Genomic DNA, 27094 nt, shown 5'->3' on the forward strand with positions numbered 1-27094 from the left:
CTTTGCAGCACCTCTCAAGCTCCATCAGGTTGGATGGATAGCATTGGTAAACAGCAATTTTATGATCTCTCCAGAGATGTTCAATCGGATTCAAGTCTGAGCTCTGGCTGGCCCGCTTAAGGACATTCACAAGTTTGTCCTGAAGCCACTAGTTTGATATATTGGCTGTGTGCTTAGGGTTGTGGTCCTGCTAAAAGATGAACTGTTGGCCCAGTTTGAGTGCTCTGGAGGAAGCTTCCACCCAGGATGTCTCTGCACATTGCTGCAGTCATCATTGCCTCTATCCTGACTAGTCTCCCAGTTTCTGCAACTGAAAAATGTCCCCACAGCATGATGCTGCCACCACCACGCTTCACAGTCCATGCTTCACAATCCTGTCTCGGAGGTCTACAGACATTCCTTTGACTTCATGGTTTGTGCTCTGACATAAACTGTCAGCTTTGGGACTTTATATAAACAGGTGTGTGTCTTTCCAAATCAGGTCCAATCTACTGTTTTTTCCACAGGTGGACTCCAAGTAAGCTGCAGAAACATCTCAAGGATAATCAGGGGAAACAGGAGACACCTGAGCTCAATTTTGAGCTTCATGGCAAAAGATGTGAATACTTATGTGCACATGCTTTCGCAGTTTTTTACTTTTAATAAATTTGGCAAAACCTCAAGTAAACGTTTTTCATGTTGTCACTATGGGGTGTTGTGTGAAAAAGTCTGAGAAAAAATACATTTAAAATTAATCAATCCATTTCAGAAGGAGAATTGTGGAGAAGTAATGTGCTGTGAATACTTTTCGGATGTAGATGCACAATTGGACAAATTTCTTCAGGCATCATTTCTCCAACCTTATGAGTTTTGACATTAATACACTAATCCCATTTTATATGCATGACACATGTTGAAGGGCAGCTGTCTTAAATCATGCCTGAATAAAAGTTTCATCAGACTATGGTGAAAGGAAATCATTCTTAAAACTGCAGCTGTCTTAAAAAAATGGCCCGACTGTCTTTCAGGGATACTCCGTAGTAGACACAGAAAAGCATAAACTTGTACAGTTTGGCAGGCTATCTTTCACAAAATATGACAGTTGGTGTTATATTATACATTTTTTAATCTAAAATGTGAGACGTGTCTCTACATGTACAGGAAATGAGAGCAGAAAATGTACTTGTCAACAGATTGATGGTTAAAGGACGGCCAAGAGACGTCGTTTCACATCCTTTCCACTTCTCCACACATACCAAAGCGTTCAGTTAACAGTGCACGGTGAAATTAAATTATATAATCTCATGAAAGTGTATTATTATTAGTGTTGCAAGGGCTTGTGTACATACTTTGATACCATGACACACCACTTAGATGAATGAACGGTTTTCTTGCTTGAGTGTGTATAAATGAAGGCCATCTGTTTTTTCCCATGTTACATATTTCTGGTGTAGTGTCCAAGCCAAGATTGTTTGTAGAGATTTAGATTCTAAATCCCCAGCCAGACATCTGGAGATCCATTTGTTAATCTGTCCTGAATTACTGTAACCACTGACAAAACCACTTCAGAAGTCATGTCATGTGATGTAGGTGCTGGCTGATTAGAACAAAATGTAACCTGCGGGTTACTGTCAAAGTAAAAACCCGTACAAGATGTTACTTGGACTGTGCCTCCATCATTAAAACCAGTGAAATCAATGACCTCAACTGCAAAAACATCAATGTTTACCAACTTACTCACATGTCAAACTGTAATATTAATTTAGAATGCATTGCCTAAATGGGCAACTTACATGGTAAAACAGGAATGCAGAATGTTATTCATCTATTATTTCCAGACATATATAAAGTTCCAGGAATATAAAAAGTCCCTGAATGACCAACCCCATGACAATGAAATATGTGAAGGGCTGTTCATGGTCTGATTCATTGTGACTAATATTTCAAGACTGAATGGAGCAATAAATATCTTGTTGAAAGCAGAAAGAAATCACCCTGCATGCCCATGAATCAGTTTGGCATTGTGGACTGCACATACACAACACATTCTGTTCAAGAACTAGAGTTTGCTGTTTCTCTGCAGGAGCAGCATGGTATGGGGTGGTGGTGAAGTGGCCTGGGACATAACTACTATTATAACTATTATTTGGTACATCCAACATCTCTATTGATTGTATTCTCTATCAGGACCCTATAAAGCTCAAAATAAATATGGGCTAAATGTAGCATAGTGCGTAACAAAGTCACAGTTTCAAACCCAACTTATTACCATTTTTCCCTGTGAAGACACTGATTGTCTCCAGGGGGACTGTCCCTGTAACTACTGATTGTACTTCACTCTGGATAAGGGCGTCTGCCAAAAGTTAAAGCAAAGGTCAAGTAGAGAATAAACCCAAAAACCTTGTCAGCACAAGATAAGACAAAGGAAGTCTTGTGTGAAGTGTCTACAGGATACAACTTGACTACATCTACAGTACATTGTGGGTCATTCTGGCTAGTTGCCAGTGAACCACACAGTTTTTAGCAGACGAACACACCCTGTCAGTGTGATAAAAAATAAACTGGTGTTTTCCAGTTCATTCCTTTATATAATCAACACATCCAACATGTTCAAAAATCCTCAACTGACCTTTTAACACCACTGAGACATTTTTCTATTAGAATTAGAGCATTAAATCATGATTTGTGAAATTCTTTTAATAATCAAATTCTTAAAAATATTCTTTTATTTTTTTGCCCATAAGAATTCAGGCACTATTTTCATGAGCACATTTCTTTATCTAGTTTGCTCAGACTCTGATCAACATTCCCATTTAATCGGCGGCTGAGATGCTGTGCAAAATAACACATCCTGTGGGGACGCTGTGTATGCTGAGACACATTCTTTTAAATTATATCTCTAATTTATACATCACATAAGCCCCAAATAATGGAAGACTAAGGCTCCCCGAGACATTGGCCAGACAACAATCCCATCCAGACTACAGCCTAATGGAAGCTGTAGTGAAGTAATTGCGCCTCAATTTCCAGTACGTTTACAGAATCAGGAGTTGGTTTCATAACTCACTGGCAGCTTGTTTCTTACGTTAGTCTATTGTATTGCACTGATCATTTTACCTGAACGGATCTTATGAGAACGGTATATTTCAAAGTGTTTATTTGAAATGACTGAGATGATGATCAGACTTTATGATATCTTGCATGTTCATCCAGAATTCATATTTTTAGATTACGGATACTATGTATTTTCTGAATTGGCTTCACTTATGTGAATCTGTGGCTGTTATAGTGTATCTCAAAGACAGGGCTATACAGTCTTGCATTCAGCCTGGTGTAACAGTGTGTGGTGTAATGGTCATGGCCGGAGGTTCATATAAAACAGGGATAATGTGTAGACACCGTCGTCCTGTCTGCTTTGACGGTGCAAATGTCTGAGCGACGGTGAGGCAAATACAATAAATAAGCCCTGGTGACTCACGGAGCGTGTGGGAGTGAATGAACGACAGGACTGAATAAGTGCCTGGTACCTGGGACTGAAACAACCTCCTGCACGTCTACTTACTCCCTCTCTAGCAATAATTCATCTGTTGTGTGGGGTCAAGGCAACTAATAATTATGTTGTGTCCAATCAAACCAACTCTTTATTTCCCAGTCCTTCAATGCCTGTCTATGGCTAAACAGCTCAGATCCACAGTGACCTCTGGTGAAAACTCAGAGAACAGAGCCACTGTAGAGACCCCCACTCTGCAGTATGGTGGGGGTGGCTGCAGGTGGCGGAAAAGCTCTCTCCAATTTAATCCCCTACGTACCCGTCTCCCTGCGGCAATTTTATTTTAGAATCAAATCACACATGGGAACACACACATTTACCCCTGCCCATTAGACAGTATAATGTGATAGTAAACACGTCAACGACGGACAATAAAAAAAATTGTTTTCCTAAATGATTTAACTTTGTGGCGTGCCAGTGAGGATGCAACAGAACAGGAACCCACAGACAAAGCATGCCGTGTCCCAGAATCGCAAGCACTGTGCTGAAAAGAGGATGCGATGAGAGACGCGGCATGTGGAAGGCTGCTAACAAGCTCTGGGGCTCACGCAACAAAGGCAGCAATTTACACGTCTGTGTGCTGCAGGTATTCAAAGGGGCTTGGATTATTTGACTGGTAAGCAATACCCCTGGAGACTCCTCAGGAAAAGAGAGGGAACACTTGGCGCTATTATTTCATTAAACGCTGGGGTCTTTTTGGCTGTAGCCTTGTTGTGGTTGCTGCTCCAGTTGTAAGGTTTTGCCAGCCAAAAATTGATTTGAAACACAATTGCTCAGCCATCTCAAAGGAACCGAAGGAATGCAAATTATAACGTTTGAATTCATTCAGGGAGCCAAAGTGTGTTTGTGTGTACAAGAAACTCTCTCACTTTGTGCAGCAGAGACAAGGAACCCTTCTCTAAAGCCAGTTCTATGCAATCGTTTAATTTCATTAGACCTCAAATGATCTGGGGAACCAATATGGTAATTATAGTACATGTACACATCATTGGGTTTAAATGCAACTAATTTAATTTAGTTAGTGAAGGCATAGTTTGTAAATGAGAACACGGTAGTTTGTCAAAGTTACACCATTTTTTTTTTACATCCATCAGATTAAAAACATCAAAGCCAACTAGGGCTAAAAACAGAGAAAAAAATGTCACAGGGCGTTAGTAGTTCTGGAGTTGAACTATTATAAAGCAGAAAACATCAAAATACTGCAGCAAATCTGGCATAACTTTATGTAAAAGCTCATGTGAAAATCTGATGGCAATTCAAAGCACATGTTACTGTACACAGAAACACACTGTCCAATCAGGAGCTTGTGATTTTTCCATTATTGTCTGTTTATACACACATACACACACGCACGTGCGTACACACACAGGATTATATTACTATATTTGAGAGAATGTAAATCCATAACATAATCTTATATTTAAATTAAATAAATGTGAAATAGCAATAATTTTAATATTAATTGGCATGTTTAATGGCGCTGTTAAATTCTGAGCCATTCATTTATTAGTAGACAGTATGCTTTTCATTGACACCCAATTGGTCTCTGTTCTGTGTATAAGATAATAATAGCTCTTGGAGAACACCAGGGGGCGATATGAAATCAGACAGCACCATCTAGTGGTCCTTCTTATGATGATACTAATAAATGTTTTTTTAATTGCATCATTAAAATTAAATTAATTTATATTAAATTTGTATTAAATTAATTGATACTTGATATTTAACTATAACCATTGAATATAATAGGCATCAATTTCTGTTGATCAATCTTATACATAAAACAGAATATAGGATATAAACTGGGTGCTTAAAATAGTCATTTTTGTAAAAAATCGCTTGACCTCATGCGGGGACCAGTAAAATGTACATTTTGAAATTGATGTCTTTCTTTTCTTCTCTTATGAGTCCCCCCAAATATAGTAACATATACACATTCACCCCAACACACACATGGGCTTTAGTGCCTCACTCTTCCTGTTTGTCTACCGTATTCAGAATAAAATAGTTTAAAAGCGGAAAACTGCTAATCAAACTGATGTCGTAAGGGTTCAATCATCCACAGTCCTTTTAAAATTAGCATGGAACAATCAGCATTTGCAGACAAAGGTATGGGACGAATAAATGAATAAATAAAATTAAACAAATAAATAAATAAAGACAGAAAAATTGTCCAGGTCTGTCCAGATATAAATTATGGACATTCAGATGAAACTTTTTACATGCACCGTGTCTTCTTCCCACCCTCATTCGTCCTCAGCCCTCCTTCCTTCCCTCCATTTTCTATTCCACTCCTCTCCCACTTCCTCTCCCCTTGTCTAAAGCAGATTTCTAATGTCCACAGCCATCCGTAGTGCAGTCACTGGGTTCTTCTGCAGAGCGTCTTTTCATCTCCTTGCCCTCTGACTGTTGGCTGTGTGCTGGCTCCCCTTCCTTCTCGTGATGGTCCCCACCATGCAGCCGATGGTCCTTGTGGAGCTGGTCCCCGTGCTGGAGCTTCTTGTCCCCTTTGTGGAGCTGATCCGGAGGGTGGAGATGGTGATTCTCTTTATGGGACTGGTGGTCCCCATGGTGCAGTGGGTGGTCTGGGTACGGCTGATGGTTTTCATGAGCTTCGTTGAGGTGCTCATCATGAGGCCCACGGGACATCTGATCACTAGGAGGCTGGACCTGCAGGTATGCACGAACCCTGTGATGCTGGGCATGGCTGTCGCTGAAGTCAATGACGCGACATTCGTAAGTCCCTTCATCTGACGTCTTCACGCTTGAGAGCCGGAGCTTGTGGGAGATGTTGCTCCCAGCTACCTTTACAACCTACAGACAAATAGGACAACATCATTAAAAAACTACATACACTGAGCAGTAACTACATTAAAACCACCAAGCTAATACTCTGTAGATCCCCTCTTTTACTGCAAAAACAGATCAGGCATGGCTTTCACAAGACAACTGAAGGTCACCTTTTGACACCAATATTTATGAGCAGCAGATCCTGTGGAGAGGTTGAGCGTACACGTTTATCATACGCACACATCACTCTATTATAAACTTTCAAAATACTTACACTAATTTTAGTGGCATCCTTAACCATCTCTTCCTTGGGTACAACCTGAAAAAAAAAAACATTTTAAGATTCATGGTTTATTTTTGTCTTCACAGTTCATAAGGTGCAAAATCTAAAGCAAAAAGAAGGCTATCTTTTAAATAATGTATTCATAGGCTATAGATCTAACCCATTTCTCTTCGCTCATTTTAATTAACACAGTTAACACAGTCGGATACTCTGCACTCTACCTGAGGACAAACCTCCCAGCACCCTCTATGTCAGCCTCGCTTCATCCGTAGTTAAAGATTCGGAGCTGAGCCGCACCGTAATTATTCTTTTATCCCTACTGCCAGAGGGCTGATGACACTGTATTTCCGTTCCTTTACAGTTTCATAATTTAGCCTCCACTTAACAGAGTAATACACTCCCCCATTACACTGCACTGCTTAATCCCAACAACAAGGACTTCAGGACATTATGCTGATGCATTGAGCTTCTCATCCCCAATAAAAAAAGGTGCAATGAAGAGGTTGGGATTACAAGAGCACATAAACTATTTGCTGAAACTGGTACCATTACAGGGTTTTGTCTATGATGAAACTGATTATTACGCGGACATTATAGTCAATGCATCAGAATTGATTCATTGGAGACCACAAAAATTGAATTAGAAAAAGATTAATAATTTTATGTTGATATATACAAAACCTGTACTGTATTAATTTTTGTTATCAACTCCTTTGCATGTTGAATGTTGTTTCTTTTTATAATTTCACAAATGAGTGCATGCATTCATTTGTTTACCCAAGCTCATTCATTTATGAAAAATACCGAAATTTATCAATAATCATCAGGAAAAGTTTATTTAAATTAAAAAATGCATTGACAGAAAATAATTGCGAGTGAGTCTAACCATGAAAAAATGACATACCAGAAAATATTACTGACAAAGTGAAACAGAGGAAGACACAACCACAGCAGCTACAGAAGGCATATGGCTGGAACATGTGCAGAGGTCCAATGAAACCCGTCTACAGCCAATCAAAGGTGTTTTGCTCCAAGCACACTCACTTTATCCTGAGAAAGGCCGGGCTCAAGGTCATGTCAGACTTTCAATTCAACACACCTCACTGAGTGAGGTGCATAACATACAATTACGGGAGATTTGCTGCTGAACTGCAAAATACCCTCAGGGAACTGAAAGCTGGATTAGTGTTAATGTTTGCTGTGAAAACCCAGCCCTGTGTGGTTCTTTAAACATCAGAACCCATAACAAGAGCTCACATTTGCACCTATGACGAAGTGCTCCCACCTGATTGGTCGTCCAAGCTGGCTTCTCAGTCCACTTCCTGTGATTGCGGATGTACCACCACTGGATCTCCAAGGAAACAGAGGGAGAACCAGCGCCTCTGAAGGAGCAGGCCATCTCCACGTCCTGACCGCTCTCTGTCACCATGTCATGGGGCACCTCTGTGAAGAGAGCTAGAAGAGATGAAAGGAATGGTGATCAATGAACATGCAGCCTCTCAATATCATTACACACTTATGTGTTTATGAAAGCCTTTGACAAAAAGATCTCATGCACAGTAGGTGTGGGCAATATAATAACACATTTACAGCACCAAAAAAAGGCAAAATAGAGAAATATATGACTACATAAAAAAATAAATGATTTATATGTGATGGCAGGACTGTTTACTACTGCACTTATTAGCTACTGTCACTGGCTAGTGAGAGTAGCTATTTTCTGCTACTAACAATTATTTTAATCATCGTAGAATCTGATAAAAATAAAAAATAAGCATTCATTTCCAACCCTTTATTCAAAAACAGAACTAAAATCTAAAATTGCGAACATGTTGCTCCTTGATCTGATATAATAATAAAATAAAATAGAAATGGACGAACACAAAAAACACACATATGTATGCTTAACTTCTGCCAAATATAGACTTTTGTTTATTTTTTTAATCAGAAAATTTAACAGGATTTGTTTGAATGTCAGAGCTTGTTCTCTACACTACACTGCACACACACACACTCGCAGACGCACACACTTTGGCAGACGAACACATTAACAAACTCTCACACTGACACACACTTACTCTCTCTCACTCCTTTGGTTCAGACACTGTTCATTGCAATGTAAAAATGTGAGCATGTCCACATGTTTCTGGCTCAGGCTGGCTACTTCCATGTTGGTCCCTGACCACTTTCAATCACCAATCGTCTTCCGGCTGTGATTTGGCATAATTGAAAGTGTGAATCTATCGTCCCAAGGTGCCAGCAGCAGCACTGTAGAGCAGCTGTAGTGACGCAGCCATTTCTATCACCGTGTTTGATCACTGACATCACAAAAGCATTTACACCAATATTATCATAGAGGGTAAAATAAATAAACACACCTATTACTAAAAAGCGAGTCGTGATACATCACCGCACCCACACAGACACATGCCAGAGACCTCTACAACTAACAAATCGACATCCACCTCTGCCCACTCCTCTCCACGCACCCAAGCCTGGTCTGCCCATGACAGCAGGAGGCTGAGAGGAGATCTGATGGCAAGCAGCCTCTCAAGTGTCATCCTGGCTCCACCGCCGCTCTGCACATCTGAGCCCTGGTTTAGCACCAGCCCCCATCTCCACTCCGGTCTCCTGCCCCCCACACCCGACTGATGACGGGCCAGCCTCATTACAGAGCTGCATTTAAAAACCAGGAGGCCTAGCACTGATGAGTAAGATGTGGGAGGACTTGTGGTTACTATTAGTGTCAGAAGGGGATGGCTGTGTGGCCTTAGTGCCAAAAAGAGTGGAAGATGTTGCCAAGTGTCATCATCTCTGCGAGAGGAACACTGATTTCGAGAGATGTGAGAAGAAACATTATGGAAACGAGCATTATAAAACAGCCCAGTACCAGAACTTGACATGTCCTATTTGTCAAGATCCGGTCTGGAAGGGGTTACTCCGGTCCGGGATCCAGACCGGAGTTTCACTGTTGTCCTGTGTAATGTTCCCTAATCGTTTTCACCTGTGTCGAATGTATAAAGCTGCCCTGTTTGTTTCTGTTCACCGGCAGGTCTTTGATATGTTACATGTTGACCAGTGTCTCGGATGTCTCCCCTGTCCTGCACAAATTAAACCTCGGTATTGTGACGTCATGCGATTGCGTCCTTCTTCCTCGTCACTTCTTCATCCTCCTCTCTGTTCACCTGCCTCGTTATGCCTAAAGGTTGTGACACTATTGAATGTTTTTCACCAGAAGTGTTGGCAGTAATGAGTTATAATAATGGAAAACTAATATAGCATGCCAACAACCGTGGCATGCTACTATTCCAGAAAATAAACCAAAGAATGTGCAGGTTGTGCATTAGCACGCATTGGATAAGGTGAACCCATAAAGACAAAACATAATATGGATATGTTATAGTCCAGGGGTCAAAAAAACATTGTTACACGAGACAGTTTAGCCTATGAAAATGTACAGTAACATTTTCAAATTAATTTTGTCCTCAATCATTTCTACAGTAGGATTATAATAGTGTTGGGATCAAGGCAGGCAGGCACTTGCATTATGTCATTTTTTACATAATATAATAATTGTCTGATAGCTGTAAGGCTAATAATAATGTCTTAAATGTGTGAGCACAGAACAGTAGTGATTTACAGACAAATACTTTTTGATAATAGACTTATGAGTAATTAGAGCCTCATTAAATTGCAAGTAATTGCATAAAATCTTAATGGATTATTTCTTTTTGTACAGAAAAAGAAAAGTGAATACATTTGTGCAAATTCATCAAACTATCCCACCGTTCATCTGTCTACAAACAGCAGAGAAGTTGTTGACTCTGTTCAGTGTGTGGGCGTAATCCAGCATTGTGCTCACATAGCCCACACCAGCGATGAAGATATCACTACTTTGATCCTCGCACACACTACTCCATGCAAATCCTCTTTATCGTCCTGTTCAAACATATCGCTAATTTCCCCCCTAAGCCTTTTCATGACTGCCCTGACCGCCGCGCTAAGCCAGAATCTAAGCGTCTCAGGCTGGGATGATTCGCAAGACCGCCGTCAATGGTGTGAAGGCTTCACTTAAGAATATTTGTCCTTAAGAATACACATTTTAAGTAGATGATACAGAAATACTATTCATTCTTGGTAAAAAGAAAAAAGCAGTCTTACTTTATTCAATGTTCTGATTAATTCTTTTTAGAAATAGTGAAATTAAGAGATAATAATATGAATTGTTCGTTTGAAGGGCTTGGCAGCTTGCTATTAAAGCAAGTGATGAATGTTCATCAACTTTTAATAGAAGGAATTTATAACTATGACAAAATTTTAACCATGATTTATACGCAATCAATAAGTATATTTATTTTTTCCATAATGATACTTTCATTTCATTTTAGGAAATACTAATACTGCTGTATAAAAAATATGATTTTGTAATGCTATTTTCCCAAATGCCCCCAAGATAATTATTACTGCTGTTATAGCTACACTCTTAAAGTAAGGACAGAATATGGATTTTGGATGAAAGGGAAAATGCCACATACCTCCTCACATTTGTCCACGTATCTGAATCATGTCTGTTCCTGGTTAGTTTTCATTTGCTTTTGGTTTGGGGATGTTTGGCCTTTTCAGACCAATTCTTCATTTTTAGATGTATGTGTGTATATATTTATCCCTGTTTCATTACATGTCTTTTTGCATATTTAATACAGTTTATAAGGAATTACAGTACAGAATTCAATTATGAATTCATTATGAATGCACCCATTAGGCTTTGTAGACAGAGGCGAGAATCCGTGAACTGTTATACAGCCCAGCACCTGTTACACTAAATCTGGGTGTCAACTGGCAACCTTTAAAAAAAATCTATAGCCCAGCTCTGGCAAACAGTGGTTAGCCGTATTTGAATGCAAGTGCACAAAGATCCATTAAAACGCGAGCACACACACACACACTCAGTGCTGTAAAAGCTCGCCAAGCTGCATCGAGCTGGAGCCGCGCTCAAGGTCACATCTGAAACATCAAATCAACAGAGTTGACTGACTGCTTTATTTATACGCGCTCCAACTGTAGGTAACTAAAGGTAAGCTGCAGTGCATTGTGGGATCAGCATTGAAATGCTGAAAGTCTGCTCGGCATCCGGCTGTTTATCAAGCCCTAAGAGAGATGGATGGAAACATCAGATTTAATTACCACGCCCAGCTAAACTGCTCCTAATAAAGATTTACACACAAGATAAAGTTTCAAAAGTCACCATCTGGGGAACACAGACTACGAAAGCTCGAAAGTTCCCTCAATCTAATTTTCAGAGAGCCAGAAGGTTTGCAACACGCCTCCATTACAGTGACACAGCGAATGCTGAATAACGTGATTGATAGAATGGCGCACACGTTGCTGCCCTTTCCTCGCAGGGCTTAATCTGATTTCAAAAGCTACCGAGTCATTATCTTTGTAACGATTACACCGCAACAAAAGCCTGAATAAATGGGATTTCAGCTCGGGTCTAGAAAAACACCACCGGGGACCTGATTCGGGATGAGAAAACAGAACGCAAGCTGCCGAGTAAATAATTACACTCTGCCATTTTTTCCCCCTCACAACAATGCAATGACTGGTGGCTGGTTGGCACCCAAACACTTCATGCACGTAGGGGAAAAAAACACGATTGTCTAAGCATCAGCACACGAAGGAGAAGAAAGAAAGCCTGGTGGACTGAGAGATTAAAAACAGAGAAAGGCTATTTATTTGTTCTGCAGCGGCGTGCATGGGGATTATTAGGCCCGTGTGGTGCTCTTAATGAGCCTTTTGAAATCTGAGAGTGATTCGCGTCACAGCAGCTCCGCAGCCTCTTCAACACACCGCGCCCGCTGAAAGTGGTGAATGTGAGTGAGAGGTATATATAACGATGGGATGAAAAGAAGTAGGAGGAGGTAGGAGTTGGTGTCAGGTAATGGAGGGTGGTATGCAGAACTGGGCTCTGTTTTCAATAGATGTTGTGCCCGGGGCTTGTTTGATAGTGTAAGGTCAAAGGCATCCTCAGGATTTACATGATAAACGGATGAAACTTGGTAGTTGTCTGAACCTCGAAGAAGAAAAACTAACTTCCCTTTTTGTTGATGTGTAATTAGTTAAACATTGAAGGAGCCCATGGTGATGATTGGCAGCTCTCATGCACCGTACTTTCTCATTCTGAATGATTTAAACATCATGTGTTGCCAGATTTAACTTTAGCCTAAATTAAATGTTGCATCTTACCTGCAACTTACTTAACATATGTACATGAGAATTGGGTTGGCGGGTTAGGAAACAGACTCGTAATCGGAAGGTTGCAGGATCGAATCTGAAATCACCAAGGTGCCACTGAGGTCCCCTTGTGCGAGTTACCGTCCCCACACACTGCTCTCCGGGCGTGAGGGGGAAGACATGTGACTCAGGGGATATATTAAGTGTTTTAACAGATCATAATGGCATACACTTGGGTAATGTGCATGCATTGCACAATCACTGTCATGTATCGGTCGCATCAATCATACCATCATAGCACCAAATCAAGGTAAGAAGAACATAACGTGGATAGGGTTCGGGTTTGGTAAGCTATTCTGACAAGGTATGCACCATCTGTCATGAAATGTTTAGTTCTTCGCAACAGAAAATAATTGAGAAGCGCTGGGTTAAATGCAGACGACACATTTTGTTGTGTGCACCGTGTGCTGTTCTGCAACGTTTCACAATGACAATCACTTCACATTCACTACGCTGTCGGTCTTCTTGTTGTCTACGTGCCTACCTCCCAGCTTCTTTCTGTGTCTCTTTACCAATAATAAAACTGGTTCACAGTGGACATCGAACACAAGATCTCGGTTCTAACCATCTCATGCACACATTCACTGCCATACCAAACATGCAGATTATCAGCGTTTTTATTACAGAACCGTGATTGGTGACATTCCTGGATCCACCCACTACCTGCTATTCCCTGTGTTCAGTGGCGCGCTCAGCATGGAGTGAGGGGGGGCTCGACAGGACAGGAAGAGGGAGTCGCGCCCCAACACTTCACGGAGACGGAGGGATGGAGGAGAAGAGAGGGCGAGACTGTGCATCTTTTGTCAGGCCTCTCATTAGCACACTGCACCTCTGACAGGCGCTCAAAGCGGCGGGGAGACTCAAGCGCTTCCCACCGTGGCAGGGAAATGTCGGGAGTGGCTGCGAAATTTGCCAGCCGACCACAGGAAATAACATCCAAAAAAAAAAAAAAAAAAAAACGCTGCCATTTCTGAAGATTAAATGGATCAAAGGAAACACATCCGGAGGCAGTTCCACTCGACCGAGGAGGCTGCTCCACTCTCCACAAGATGTAGGGAAGTCCCCTCCGGTCCTACTACCCCTTTACAATTGCCTGGTGTTGCAGCCCCTCCGAAACACACACACACACACACACTTAGACACAAAGCCCTACAGTGCCTGAGCCGAAAACACATCTGTCTTTCGCACCCTTGGCTTGACTGAGCATTACTGATCTACAGGGGAAAGCTTCCAGCCCCATTTATCCAGATCCACGAAATGGCAGCCATCGGAGGGATGACAGGGGGTGAGCTGAGGGGAGACACCTCCCTGCACATCTCTATCAAGCCTGGTCCGAATCGTATAGTTGTGTCTCTCTCTTACTGATTCCCACAAAAATAAAGTGGCATATTGTTAAAATGTCAATAAATCACAGTTGCAAACTGTTCAATTCACCAAAAAAAATGTAATGTAATTCCAGGAATTACAGCGATACGGGTTCATTTCTACGGCCGCAACCACACTAGCCCCACCTCCAGTCATCATTTTGGATGGAAGGTGACGCAGCAATCACCACAAAAGCTACCATGTCATGAAGTTTAGTAGATGATTAGTGCGAATCGTCTCCTTTTCTTGCCAATCGGGCTTAATCCTGGGTTCACAACAGGGGGACCCAAACCAAGGACATGATTTATAAACTCACCTGCGCCCAGTGCCGCCCCCGCCTACCTCCGAAACAAGGTCATATCTGCGGGCTATCTGCAGATGCCGATCCTATCTGTGCCGAGATAAGCCACATACCGTATTATTCTATTACGAGCCGCCGCGCGCGAGATAAAGGAAGCCAACAACAACGGGGGTAAAAAAAGGAAGAGGGCAAAACACAGATCTCAAGTCGGTTTGAGCAGAACAGCTCCAGACAACTGTTCCCCAAATCTATGACACGCACTAATGGAAATCTCTCTCTGTGTGGGTGGCGCTTTCATGGCAAGTTTGGCGGAAAACATATTACACAATGAAACTGCCGAACTTATGCAGTGTGACAGAGAGCGAGGAGTGGAGCGGGAAAAAGCATCTCTGCTGCTCACTGGTTTCTGTGGAGCTGTCACGTCCCGGTGTCGTGGCCGCGGTGACAACAAATAAACCGAAAGCTGCATGAAGCATTCTGAATCAGCGTACAATTAGCAGCTTTGTCGTCTCGGTTCTCAAACTACACGTACCACCAAGTAAGTGAATGTAATTGCCATTGTGGATCAAGCATTTCATATGGTGATACAACGCAATGTGTCCTCCGCATTTAACCATCACCCTTGGTGAGCAGTGGGCAGCCATGGAAGGCGCCCGGGGAGCAGTGTGTGGGGACGGTACCTTGGTCACGGGGACCTCAGTGGCACCTTGGCGGTTGGGAATTTGAACCCGCAAGTTACGAGTCTGCTTCCTTACCCGCTAGGGAACGACTACATGTGGCAGAACAGGAGACTCTGAGATTATTGCTAATATTCACAGCTGCCCTATGTTTAAATGCAGCCGCCATATTATTTTTAGTCTCCTCATTTTAGCTCTAACTTTGCCCCTAAACTAGATAAACAGGCGTACTTTTACAGACATTTCTTTGAGAAGGCACTCATGGCGAAAAGTTTGAGCGCCGCTGATTCGCGGCGTAAAGCGGGGACGCTCTCTGATTGACAGGTGTGGTGGCGGGCGCTGCAGAGGCTCATCTTCTTTAGACTGTGAGGGGTGTTAAAAGAGCTCAAGTCAGGCTCGGCGAGTGGGCCATCTCACCGCTGATCTCTGGAAACCTCGCCCCCGGCTGACTCCCAGCACTCCTTTATTATGATTCATCCCACTCGAGCACAAACAGTGGGTTAGGAGCGAGATGGATACATCCACATAGAGGAAAAATTGAAATATTAACGAGACAGAAAAGACAGATTTTCTAAAAACAACTGCTTTGCATGTGTAAGATGAATAATGGGATTTTAGAGTATTTGCCCTGAAATGAATATGTGCTGTTCCACACACACATACACACAAATACGCAAAGCCCTAAATAACAGATAATGAACAAAAATGCTTACCCTTTCTTAACCCTTGTGTGGTGTTCATATATTTGCATGTCCAACTGAGGGGGCGGTTTACAATGTTCTACACATTAAATGAGCTAAAGTCAAGGACTCTCAGGATTCATTTATATTAACTATCACAATTTTTCCTTTGGTACATTTTGAAACGTGTACCACAGACCTGAACACAATGCAAGGATTTAAACAGCATTACCCTGCCTTAACCACTGTGAAACTGTATTTATATGTGTGTTTAAACATATGGGCTTCTCTGCTGAATTAAGCCTTTAATTGTTCCATGTGATCTTTTGGACACAAGTTATTTCCAGAAATTGCTGGAAAAGAATCTGTGAATCTTTCTTATTGACCATCGCAACACAATTTTGCACAGCATGCGCACTGTGCCCTCAACCTAGGGCTGTGCAATATGGCATAAAATTCATATTGCAATATAAATTGGTAAATGATATATAATGCGGTATATAATGAAAGCGTAATAAACTTTTAACAGATACAGGAGCATATAGCAGATATACTGTATACCAGATTTTCTACATTCAGCTGTAGAGGTTATATAAAAAATATTGTCCGAAAATATTTAAATGACACTGTGGTTGTTCATATTTGATCATGCAGTCCCTCCTGGATTCCAAGATTTGATTTTTGTAATTTTTTAAAATTATAATGATTTTTTTTGCACAGGGCACCAAATAGGCTGGGACCGGCCCTGGACATTTCCATGCACGCTGTCAGCACCACTTGCCTGATCGGTTCCGCACATCCGGTGGGTCAGGTTGAACACTGACACTGGCGGGTTTCAGACAGATTGAAGGCTTGTTTTATTTAATATTTTGGGTCTGCAGTATTTCAAGACTTTTAAACTCTAGATTTAAGGATTAATAGTCATTTTTAAGGATATTTAAGGTCTTACCGCCGTATGCTCTCAGCCAAAATGAATGGCTCATGCTGCAAGTAGGCGTGGTTTCGCGCTGGTTACTCTGCGGTAAGCTGGTATAATCAATATCTCTCCCATTGGCCCAATTTCTATGGTTTATACCGCGCAGCCCTACCTCAACCTTCAAGTGAAACTGCTTATCTCTCATTTGTTGACTGGAATCTGAGTGCCCATATCTGGCTTCTCATAGATGTCTGCCTCTTACCGTTACATTGTCAAAAATGTTTATATGGAGCATTAAAAATGATTTAAAAATACACCTCCCGCTGTCATTGCTTCCTTTTTGTTTCTGCCCTACCTCCATCCTTCCCTCTCTTTTGTGTGACTGCATCGATCTAAGACTCGCCGTTGTCAGACTGCTTTACAGCTCCCGATTCCGAATGGCTCCGGCATGCACTTTATGAAACATGGCTGGCTGACAAACAGAGTGCATCGCGAGGAGCATTGTGCCGCTGTCAGCCCATGTCGGGTCTCCTCAGTGGCTCTGCAAAGGGCCGGCTGCTTAAATCATGCTGCTGTGGTCACAAATCGATGCTCTAACCTTGGATGAACGCTACATCAACATCCACCCCAACGCAGGATGGTGCCGTATTGACAAGTCGCCATGCCGTTAAAAGAAAAAGTGTTCTGCGATGCAGGTATCGGCGGGAGCTGGATGGCGGTGGCACTTGTGTGTTCTGCGAGGGGAGGGGGAACACAGATAACAGCCATTTTACAATTTGCAGCGCAGACGAGGTTTCTGAAGCGAAACACTGAAGCAAGACTGATTTACATTTTGGAATTTGTGAAATAAAAAGCACAGAGCAGTGTAATTAAGTCATTTCATGCCCTGCTGTTCCACTGCAGAGCGATGAAATATGTACTGAGCAACCACAACGTGACATTCACCTGCCTAAATGTTGTTCGGGTCCACCTGCTGAGGTCCGGAACTGGTACCAAACGTCAGCCGGACATTAATATAGTCCTGTAATGGTGCGCAGCTATTAGAGAAGCTCCAACGTGTCAAGCAATTTGGCCGAGGAACTTTGGCCAACCAGCCCAACGTGCACTGCTATCCAATGAGAGTAGCATCCTTCATAAACATCCTTCATGAATAAAGTTTCTGGGTTGTGATTGGTGAATGTGGAGAATTTTTTTTTTTAATTTATAACACCAAAGGTAAGGCATGCTTGTTATTTTGGCTTTATGACGTTGTGCTGTTCTTCTTCTGCTGCTTCAGTCGGTGTTGCAACGTTGTAGTCTTTCATGCGAACATGCACCAATAGCTGAAGCAGCGTAAGTGCTAGCACCATATTTACTTGAAGTCTTTTTGCTGGTTGTTTTGTGTTGGAAGTGTGTTTTTTTTATTGAACTGAGCTGAACTTTTTTTTTACTTTTACATGGATATGCAGCATGCATTTATATCTGTATATTTTTAGCATTGTGCTGGGCGATTATACGATCTTGATCAATAACCACACTAAGATTCAGCTGGATCTCTGTGATCAGCTTTGGCCAATTTTCACAATCACAAAAAAGGCAGAAATTAGCATATTTTGTGCGTAAAAAGTTGAGCCAGACTCGGCCCAACAATTGCAGCTTTATTAAAAGCCGGGTTTGTTCACGTTTGCTACAGACACGAGTGAAGTGAAGTGATTGTCATTGTGAAACACTGCAGCACAGCACACGGTGGCATAACGAAATGTGTCCTCTGCTTTTAATCATCACCCTTAGTGAGCAGTGGGCAGCCATGACAGGCGCCCGGGATGCAGTCTGTGGGGATGGTGCTTTGCTCAGTGGCACCTTGGCGAATCGGCAACCTTTTGATTATGGGTTCGCTTCCTTAACTGCGAGGCTAGTGACTGGCAAAAAAAAGTTAATTGCCAGAGTTAAGTCTCCGTTTCACTTCCTCAGCATTACATTTTCTAAACTCTTGGTGGCCGAGAACTGCAAATCAAATGAACATTACATAAAAAAATGTACATTTAATTAAACAAATTTACAACATGCGAAACTTTTTCCCAATCACCAAAACAAATGTACAAGCAGTGGATTACACGGAAAGGATAGATTTTCAAGTTCAAAGTTCAAGTTCAAATTTCTTTATAAAGCACTTTAAAACAATGCAGCTGACCAGGGTTTTACAGACCTACAGACATTCGAGTTTGCCGATTGCTCATTTACCGTGCGGGCTAGATTAAATGACAGAAACTGAGCCTGAACAAAAGCACAGACACCAAAAAAAAAGTTAATTATGTTGTTAGTTATATATTTTTTAGCAAAACTATGCCCACATGTCCTATATTTTATATGTACATGTGTAGTTCTTGCTGTACAACCACAGACCAGCGGTCCGTTGCTGAGCAAATCTGCTGACCAGATTTTATTTAGGTGTGACACCATCTGAACACAGCAGTGTTCCACTACCACAGCGGGTAGTCAGTCAGTTTGTCAGTGTCACTGCTGGGCGGAAATTGGCCAACAATCCAAAAATATCCAGGCAGTACGAACTGCCCGTATTCTCTAAAGCGCAGCATAAAGCGTGTACATACAGATTCGGTATCTCTAATAAAGCGGCCTCTGTGTCTCTCTGCGCGAGGTGCTTTGCCGCTTCTGCTGTTAGTCCGTCAGACTGATATGCGGCGCTGAGCCCCAGTATCTGGCTGCTCCTGATGGACCCCATTAAAAATGCAAGAGAAAGAGGGCAGGGAGGTAAATAAATAAATAAACAAACAAATAAGTCCACTCTCCAGAGACCACCTACTCCCACCTCACAGCAAGTCCTGCTCCGGATGAGATGAATAAATTTAGCCCACAGATGCAGCCCCCCCCCCCCCCCCCCCCCCCCCCCTCCTCTTCCTCTTCCTCTCTCGCTTTCTCCACTTTTTCCTTGCTCCTCTTAAGGGAGCGTGAGTTTAGACAGAATCACAGCAACATAATTAGCATGGACTGGAGCCGCAATGCTAGGAAAAAAAGAAAGTGTGTGCTGCTGCATTGGCCATTTTGTGTGAATGTGTGTGTGTGTGTGCGTGTCTTCAAGTCAAGAGGCTCAATCAACCCACAGGCAATTAAGAGCGCAGGAAACAGAAAACAGTTGGGACCCAATAACCCATAAATGTTTTAAGTATAATTTCAATTAAATTGGCTTTTCCTTATTACCTTAAAATTCATATTTATTTCCGACATTATTTATTTCCGGTGTGTTGTGTCCCAGCCTATGCAGATACGGCCAACGCATTCCAATTAATGGGCACTGGTCAGCGATGCAGTGGGGTTTGTTGGCATGAGCCTGGAGTTTTATTCCAGCCTGGAATTCCTCTGCAAAGCACCTCTCCTGAACCATAAAAAAGGATGGCATGTCTCTCGAGTTAACATCCGAGAAATGAAAGGAGATTATATGCTCAATCTGAACCTGGCTGCTTCCTCACAAAATTAGTTCAACTGATTATTAGAAAAAACGAACGTTTATATTATTTTTCCCTTCTTAAATGCATATAGAGCAAGGTAGTTTTGTAGAATTTAATATGATGTTTTAATATTACAACAGTGGGTCTCTGGGGGTTATTAATATATATTTGCACAATCATCCTGATTTTAGTGAGAAAATAAGGTTTGGTCACTCCTTATTTTACACGACCTAAAAATGTACTCCATACCATGTAAGAAAATGTCACATCTTGTACTTAATATTGCATTTTGTTACACTTTATTTTATGCTATATATGCATCTAACAAAACTTCTGCACTATGCTGATAACAAAAGGCATACTAAATAAATTGCCTATTACTTGACAGACCCTCAGACCAAAATGTCAGATATGTGGGAAAAATACATCTGAACGTGACAGAAATACACAGGCCTCTCTTGTGGACGTGACTTTTACAAATTAGAAACTCTAAAGCAATGACGAGGAGTGCAATAAATTATCCTGGCAAACAATAGCATTTAAAGGACTGCAATAATCAACAGGATATACAGGTCTCCTTCAATAACAACATTAAAGGAGTAAATACATGGATAAGGGTATGGAGTGTAAATCTGGACAGTCGTTTACCCGTATGGGTTATTATATTTGTGAGAAAACGATGACGAAAAACACCCATAGACATCAACCTTGTTCTCCTTAAACATGTTTACAATAAATAGCAGGCAATCCACCAGTCCCCATAACCAGTAATTATTTTGCTGCTAGCTCCTAGCACAGCCACATTTATCAGCATGCAGCGCATGAAAACAAGCTGATGTCTGCTTGCAAGATTGACTCATGTGATGAAAACATATAACCGTAATACTGTGAAAATTATGTGGGAAATTATATGCGTAAAAATAATGATATTTAAAGTCAGCTTTGCTTACATTAGATGAAAAAGAACTCGAAATGGAGATGAGCTTGCCTTTGCCTTTGCTGTAGACGGGTGCAGATGTGAAGAATTTTACATAATATAGGCAGTTTATTTAATCCCTTTGTATAATTATAGTAACTCATGCATGCTGAATGGTGGACGCTTATTTCAAAAGCAATGGCAAACTTATATGCAACTCTATGAGAAAATAAAAAGTGAATAGTGTCTTTGCAAAGTCACAAGTCTGATATTTTCCTCTTAAAACACATATTAGAATATTTGTCAGCAGTAATTTATGACTGAATGTTTCTCAGTAAAGAACTGCTTAATAATGGAACTAGAGAACTAGGCTGATTATTAACCATAATGCTTTTTCATTCATTTTTACATCCATCTACTATGAGCGTGTTAACAGTACTATAAAAAATGTAAAATAACAGCTACACAACATATAAACACAGTATCTGTGAATATTTCCTAAATCTGGTTATTGGTGCATCACCAAGTTTGAGAACTAAGAACTTAGATTACAATCAAAGAGTTCCACCTAGTGGTACTTCCCTGTATGACACTGAATTTTTTTCTGATTATCTACTTCTATAAAGCCAAGCTTTCTGACTCTGGAGGCAGCTCTGCTTTCCAGATAATGTGATATCACGTCGTCAGCTTCCGCAAACCAGAAGCCCTGTGTCATTTCAGTGCTATTAAAGATCAACGGCAGAATATCATGTGGCAAGTCGTAATATTGTTTCACCTGCTGCGGAGAATCTTTCAATTTCTCACAAAATCAATGTTAAGGCTAACCGATGAAAAGCACTGGTGTGCAGTGATGAATCTTTCGGACAAATTGCATTAGGCCGGACTAGCTTCCAGTTCAGCACTAAAACAGTGACACAGCAACCGTGAGAATATTGCTGTGGGTCGTTACTGTCTCAAGGTAATAACGGTGGAAGACGGGGCGGACACACACATTAAGAATGATGGGTACCGCATCCCAGTGGAGAGAAGCTGTCAAGCCGTCTTTTCACTTCTCCTTACTCGAACACATAATCTTTACCTTGCTCTATCCCAGCTCTCACACGCGACTCGACTTTGAGCAATTACATATCGATTCATAATGCATGCGGCCTTTATTAGAAGCTCAGACGATGGCTGGGCTGTGGGTGTAGGGGTATGTTTTCACACCTGCCCCCTCTCCAACGGGGGGCCGCGAGCCGCGGTTTGTGTAGGTGTGCATTAGTGAAATAGGACTCGAGGTGGCTGAGGTAGCCGCCCCTCCATTGGGAAATAAGGGGCTCGTATAGAGACGTTCAGACTCAATAGAAGGTGGAGGGGAGCATAATGAAATCAGAGCGGGGAACGGAGCGGCGGAGCAGCTGCCGGGAGAAAAGAGCGCCCTGCTTCGAGAGTGAATTTCAGATAACCCAGGGGACCGGCGGATCACACACTATTCTCTCCCTCTCATGCTACATATGTAGCACTCAGATCTGTGTGTGTGTGTGTTTGCGTGATGGTAATTAGGCAGGAGGCTGTATCTTTTCCACCCCTCGTGCTACAAATGCAAATGCGCTTTCGTTCGGCAAATGTCATTCTGCAGCAATCATCGGAGAATCGGCGATGACTCCACTGATGAAGTTGTGGGTGACATTTTAATCTACGCGGTGTCTCTTCGCCCGCAGCCTGTAGGCTACAGTCGCCTTCTCCTTTCTGCCTTCCTCTCCTGCTTCTTTGTCTAGGCCCTCTCCATCGTCCCTTTGTTTCATTGGCTCCCTGTCTCAGGGTTTCAGTGAGAGATGCTTTAGTCGAGAGGACAGCGCAGGGCTGAAAAGATAGAGGGAAGGAGGTGGAGAGGGTGAGAAAGCAAGAGGCTCTGAAAACAGGCTCTCGCTGTCATACTTTCTGCGTCTCATTATGCACAAGCAGGAATTCAGAGTAATTACAGAGCAAGGGCATTATGCACCGCTGCCCTCCCCCCAAAAAAAATTATATTGACCCGAGCAACGGCGCAAATCCCGTACTCTGAAGTCATGAGAGTCAATTAATACATAATGGTGTAATGGTACGTTAATGCCCTCGATATGGGTATCGAGGGCATGTCCAGGGCATAATCCAATTGTTGTTGTATATTTTTAAAAATCGTATCTGTCCGGCAGCTGAAGAACCAAGGCAGAGTATAGAAGCGACTCAGCAACGCGAAGAAACAGAGCCTCGACCTTATTTGTGCGCTTGAGAGGGCGTATGTAGGAGCCGGGCTGGCCCCGGCTTGATAAGACATCTCAGCTCTCCTCGCCCTGCCGCGTGCTTCAAGGTTTAAGGTTCCGTTCGGCTGCCCAGGTGCCAGACCTCCATGCTAGCTGAACAGGGTAAAGGGAACGTGCCGGGACGCCAAGGCCCCAGCAGGAGGCTCTTATCTGGGCTCGGGCACAAATCAGGGCAGGCCGCGCCTGGAAAGCCCAGGGAAGGGAAGCTCTAAAAGGTACACACTGTCTTGTGAGTTGTGTAAGGGCACAATTCACCAGAATCTGGGCAATTTATCAAACCAGGCCGTCGACGACCTGCAGGACGTTTTTTTTTTTTAAAGGGAGAGAAATCATCCCTTGAGGGTTACACAACCTCAAAGGACATGGCCCTCATGGCCGAGCCAGGAGCGCATTTCCTTCAAGTGTGAGACAAAAAAGCTTTCTGGGACATGGGAGAAAAAAAAAAAAAAAAAAAAAGAGTTGAAAAGGGCTGAGAAAAGATAGGATCTGACTCTTTTTTTAATATATAAAGCAACGGTTCTAAATGAGTCCCCGTCCAATTATTACATTTCTCACCAGAGCCGATGCCCTATATGAATATAGGGGCACAGTGGAGACAGGACTTAGAGGCTAAGCCTGGTTTTTAATTGACTCCCACTGGGAGTCCAGGCGTGCTAATTGATTTTACCCTTCCAAGATAGTCAATCAGTCGGCTGCTAATTTACACTGAGCTCATTTGTGTTGATCAAGAAAAAGCTAACAAGTTAAGGAGGTGAGACTCTTTAACATAGCAGGATAAACTAAAAACACAGTAAAATGTAAAATGACATATGCATTAGTGGCATCAATCGATAAAATTAATAAATAATCCAGATCATCCTAATAAATAGACAGTTAAAGTGGCAGCATTGGCTATTATTTTTGGTTGATGAAAAAAAGTTTTTAATATGACATCTTATATGATTTTTAATGATTTCTCAATTAGAACTGGAAGCCCTGCCCAGAACATCCATGATGAACCTCTTAGCAGGTTGTATCTGCTTTATTTTTTATTTAAACACCATTCAAAAAAAACTATTACAACACAGATTGTAATAGACAACACAGATTTTTTTACTTTCTTACGTTTTAGTGCAAAGAAATATGCAACATCGTCATCATAGAGAAAAATACTTTCCAGACGGCCTACAATAATTAGCCTCACTACCCTGTTCATTTTAATGAATATGTAAGCCTAACGAGTCCTAAAGCTGTCACTTGCCAATTCTCTGCACTGAACACTTACTTGATTGGTCGCCTAAGTGGTTTTGGAAGCATATGACCTGCATATTTAATTTAAAAAGCCAGAATGGAAATGTCACAGCTCTGAGCTGCAGTGCCAACCTATTTAACTGTGAGTTCAATGTAACTAACTTTTCCACTCACACACACACACACACGTACAAAAAAAAACAACACCCCGCAGATTTGCAATTTCACAATTCAGTGCCTAAAATTGATTTGGTTGTGCATGCAAAATGTCAAATCATTTTCCCGTAGCTTTGGCTATGGAGACCGGACCTCTTTGTAATTACATCTGTCAAGAAAAACTGCAGTGACGGGTGCTTTTATTGACAGGGGCTTCATTTCATCTCCATGGCTGCAGCTATCTCACTAAATATCGCTGACCAATGTCAAAATAATACTTTCTGCTTCTAGAGAGAAAAGAAGCATTCAACTTTTGTAAACGCCCGAAACACATTATTGACAGGTCTGCATCTAATCTTGGCAATTAATCATATATCAATCAATATGGCAGTTAGGGTAATCGTGAAAGGTTGGAATTATCGCAATAATGGCCTTTTCTTTGCATTGGACCTGACATGTCAATGGAAAAGTACATGGAAAGATTTTTTTTGCAACGACCATCACAATAATAAGCGGTCAAAAAATTGAGTGTTTCTAATAATAAATCATTTTTAGGTTTTCTCCATTCTCCTAACCTCCGGTTAGGCCCATGGCTCTTACAACCAAGACCTTTCAGCATTCATGAAATATCTAGTCCACGGCCATCTGAGCAAAACAACTGTTGGTCTCTCCATGAAAGATAATGACATGAATGTCTCAAAAATTTGTCAGTGTGTGTGTGTGTGTGTGTGTGTGTGTGCTGCAGAAACAAAAGCATCCCCACGCTCAGAAAGTGCGACAGCGAGTCAGAGCGGCGTCCTAAATAACTGAAGGTGGGGAAAGTCGGTTCCCATGCCAGCTCATTTACCACGACTGTATTGATTTATGGCTCAGGGACATGGGGATTGATTTTTCTCCTCCCTGTCTGAGCCGCTCTTGTTAGTAAATTAGGTGAAGCATCTCTGCACTCCCAGACCAAACAATATGAGCATTTATTTCTTATGGCAATGGAGTCTTAATAAAAATGTTATAATAAAAAAAAAAAAGATAATCAGTACTGTTGAGATCAGTACTGGTATATGAGGAATGGCACGTTTCCTGCCTAAATCTGCACTTTATTTAGTACTCATGTTTTGTACATTTGTTACTGTCAGGCATGACCTTTTTTAATAATTTTATGATTGTTCACAATGTATGGCAATTTCTATTTATTTAAACACAAATCCAATATTTGCACTCACATAATATATATATATATATATATATATATATATATATATACACACACACACACACACACACACACACACACACACACACACACACACACAGATGTAATGTATGTATGTAGTGTATATATCCGAATGTAAAAAATATCATGGAACAGCGATGCAACATGCTGCCTGTGACGCGCGCCACTTGAAAAGCGAACAAAAGCGAGTGAGACCCCGACCCACGACGGCGTTCCAGCCCGTGTTTCGTCGTTTGCACCCCCCTTCGTACCCCCGCAGTTCTCCTGCTCCTTTGCCGGAGTTGTGGACAGGAAGGATGGAGCGGCGCGGGCGCGCGCACCGTTACCTGGATACGGCGGCGCGCATCACCTGCTAACCTTTTTTTATGCAACTTCAACGGCAAATAAAAACCACAGCGTTTAAAAACCGATGAATTCTTGTTTGTTTGTTTCTCTGCTTCAGGAGGAGGAGCGAAAATGCAATTGAAGGTTAAGTTGGGTCTGTTGGTCTGTTTTGCGGGGATTCAGTCGGAAACCCAAGTTCCATCATCCATCCATCCATCAGCATCAACAATTACAGTCGCCAGAAGACACCAGACAACCCCGCCCCGCCACTTCCAGCGCGATGCTTATCTGCGAAGTAAAAGCCTGCGGCAAAGAATGATGATAATAATGACAATAATCTCTTTTTTTCCGACGCGAGCCGCACGTACCGTTGCCCGATATGTGGTTGTCCACTTCAGCGTCCCCGGCGGGTCTGCTGGCAGCGCCAACTTGGACGTAGAGTCCCGCGTAATGCAATATGCCCAACAGCACTCCAAACGCGCCCATTGTTTCTGCTGCTTCTGCCCAAAAAAAGAACGGAGTTCCTCTCTAATCTCACATCGGCCGCCGAAATCCGCTCGCGTCTCGGAGGGACTGTCCTCTGTGTCGCGGCGCGCTGCTGTGGTCGGGAAAACCACAGAGACGGAAAAAAAAAGCCGCTCGGCGTCTTGCGCCGGAGACTCGACAACTGCGGCGGA

General features: G+C 42.1%; 1 protein-coding gene across 1 annotated transcript; it reads right to left on the bottom strand.

Annotated features, from left to right (window-relative positions):
* Window positions 1–4517: 4517 nt before the first annotated feature.
* Window positions 4518–27094, bottom strand: vstm2lb (V-set and transmembrane domain containing 2 like b). The gene is made up of 4 exons (XM_028997361.1): window positions 26786–27094; window positions 7888–8057; window positions 6594–6638; window positions 4518–6343 (listed from the first exon to the last, which is right to left on the bottom strand). Exons 1-4 carry the CDS (start codon window positions 26901–26903, stop codon window positions 5861–5863), a joined length of 816 nt encoding a protein of 271 aa, XP_028853194.1. The 5' UTR covers window positions 26904–27094; the 3' UTR covers window positions 4518–5860.

This window comes from Denticeps clupeoides, chromosome 12, assembly GCF_900700375.1.
Source record: "Denticeps clupeoides chromosome 12, fDenClu1.1, whole genome shotgun sequence".
Taxonomy (NCBI): Eukaryota; Metazoa; Chordata; class Actinopteri; order Clupeiformes; family Denticipitidae; genus Denticeps; species Denticeps clupeoides.

Excerpts from the sequence above, each read along its gene's own strand:
- vstm2lb (XM_028997361.1), bottom strand. The coding sequence starts at position 26,903 with ATGGGCGCGTTTGGAGTGCTGTTGGGCATATTGCATTACGCGGGACTC. Across the intron at positions 6,639-7,887 it reads CAGCTTGGACGACCAATCAG|GTTGTACCCAAGGAAGAGAT; the intron begins GTGGGAGCACTT and ends TTTTTTTTTCAG. Across the intron at positions 6,344-6,593 it reads AGGATGCCACTAAAATTAGT|GTTGTAAAGGTAGCTGGGAG; the intron begins GTAAGTATTTTG and ends ATTTGTCTGTAG.